A 1,881-nucleotide genomic window follows, 5' to 3' on the forward strand; every position below is an offset into this window, starting at 1 on the left:
AATGATATTTTAACTACACAAACATACAGTAACTCAAGGTGAAGTAACCTTTCAACTTACTTCTTTTACTCTGCAGCTTCAGCCGCTCGGTTGCAACTTAATCAACGTTCCTAGCGATCAACACGGCATGATACCTGCGGCCCTGAAGAAGGTCTTATCTCAGTGGGACCCCTCAGAGGTGCACACGCCTGGCAGCACTGCCCCCAAAATCCTCTACACCATCCCCAACGGAGGGAACCCCACCGGTGCCTCCATGACGGTTCAGAGAAAGAAAGAAGTGTACGAGGTTTGTCTCTCCTGCAGAGTCACAAAACAAATCTCTGAGTTCATTCAGAGTCAAAGATGACTGCGGGCACACTCTGCAGATGAAGCTGTATTTTAAAAATCTCTCTGAATCCCTCTTCAGTCAGATTTATGCAAAGCAGTCAGTGAAGCGCTGACTCTTCTAATTAGAGCTTGTTGTGAAGCTGATTTCCCTGCAGATTTACTCCGTCGTTTTCTCTATTAATGTCCTCCGCTCTTTTTAATAGCTGGCCAGGCGGTACGACATGCTCATCATCGAGGACGACCCGTACTATTTCCTGCAGTTTGACAAGGTACGAAAAGTTCAATCACCTCCCCGGTTTGTCAAAATGAATTTTCACATTATGTCATATTTAAAAAGGTAAAATAGTTGAGTTGTCTCCTTTACTGTGACTTTCTGGTCTTATCTTAACACATTCACTTGGATTATTATGAATCGAGGCCACAGTCTGGTGTGATTCATGTTGTGTTTCTGTATTTGGCAGCCGTGGGCTCCCACGTTTCTCTCCATGGACGTGGACGGGAGGATCATCAGGACCGACTCTTTCTCTAAGATCTTGTCTTCAGGGTGAGCATCTCAATCTGTGTGTATGAATGTGTGTGTGTGTGGAGGGGTGGTTGTTTTTCTTTAACACCAGTGCATGTGAAGCTCTGCTGTTACCATTTAAGATTTTATTGGCTCTGCTACAGCAGAGATTTTCCTGTAGCAAGTCAGGACTTGACATGTGAGCAGGGTGTGTTTTTCCAGTCAGTCTTACAGTTTAATTTGCTTGTGTAATTCCCCACTGCTCATATCTGATGGTTGCTTGTGCAGGATACAGCTGATGAGTGTGTTCGTAGGAAAGAGGAAATCTTTCATGGCCAAATACATTATAACTGGACACCCCTGTCTATAATCGCTTTATTTAACTCGTTAGTATTCATGTAATCTGTCACATATGCATATATTTTATAGATCCAACAGTAAAATAAAACTTTCAGATTCATTGATTGTGAATTGTTAAATGTTGTAACTACTTGGCGTGTTAAAAAGATTTTTAGTCGATACTGTATCATAGACACCTAAACATGTTTAAAGTGAATGTTTTTCAGACAAATGTACTTTCAGAGCTGGAATCTGTGTTTATGAATTTAACCTTGTTGTTTTGTTGCTTTGAAATAAAGAACTTCGGCAACATCAGTACAAACAGATTAGGAACACACAACGACAAAGTCAGAGCCAACATAAAAAGTGAATATTTGTCTACATGCCATTTTCAAGGTTGTTGGTTTAATATTTCAAGTAATGTCAAGTTAAATATTGCACATGATTCTGTGTGGGAGATGTTTTATGTATAACTCCTTTATGTCTTTGACTTCTTGTCTGCCTTTTGCCTTTTTTTTTAATTTTCTTTTTTGTGCTTCAGGCTGAGGATAGGTTTTGTGACCGGTCCCAAACCGCTGGTGGACCGGGTGGTGCTGCACATCCAGGCCTCAACGATGCACACTAGTACCTTCACACAGGTGAATAAAAACTTCATTTTACACCACCACAACCTGCTCTTTTCCCTATCACTGAATATTCTGCGTGTGTCTGGT

At 41.3% G+C, this 1,881-nt stretch overlaps 1 protein-coding gene across 1 annotated transcript; it reads left to right on the forward strand.

The window, feature by feature from the left end:
* Positions 1-66: 66 nt before the first annotated feature.
* Positions 67-1,870, forward strand: LOC111654725 (kynurenine/alpha-aminoadipate aminotransferase, mitochondrial-like; the record flags this gene model as incomplete). The annotated part of the gene is made up of 4 exons (XM_023405855.2): positions 67-286; positions 531-596; positions 789-871; positions 1,710-1,870. Coding segments are annotated over exons 1-4 (469 nt in total), but the record flags the coding sequence as incomplete, so codon positions are not given.
* Positions 1,871-1,881: the final 11 nt, after the last annotated feature.

Source organism: Seriola lalandi, unplaced genomic scaffold, assembly GCF_002814215.2.
Source record: "Seriola lalandi dorsalis isolate HSWRI2012SDOR001 ecotype SW California unplaced genomic scaffold, Sedor1 jcf7180001974861, whole genome shotgun sequence".
Lineage (NCBI taxonomy): Eukaryota > Metazoa > Chordata > Actinopteri > Carangiformes > Carangidae > Seriola > Seriola lalandi.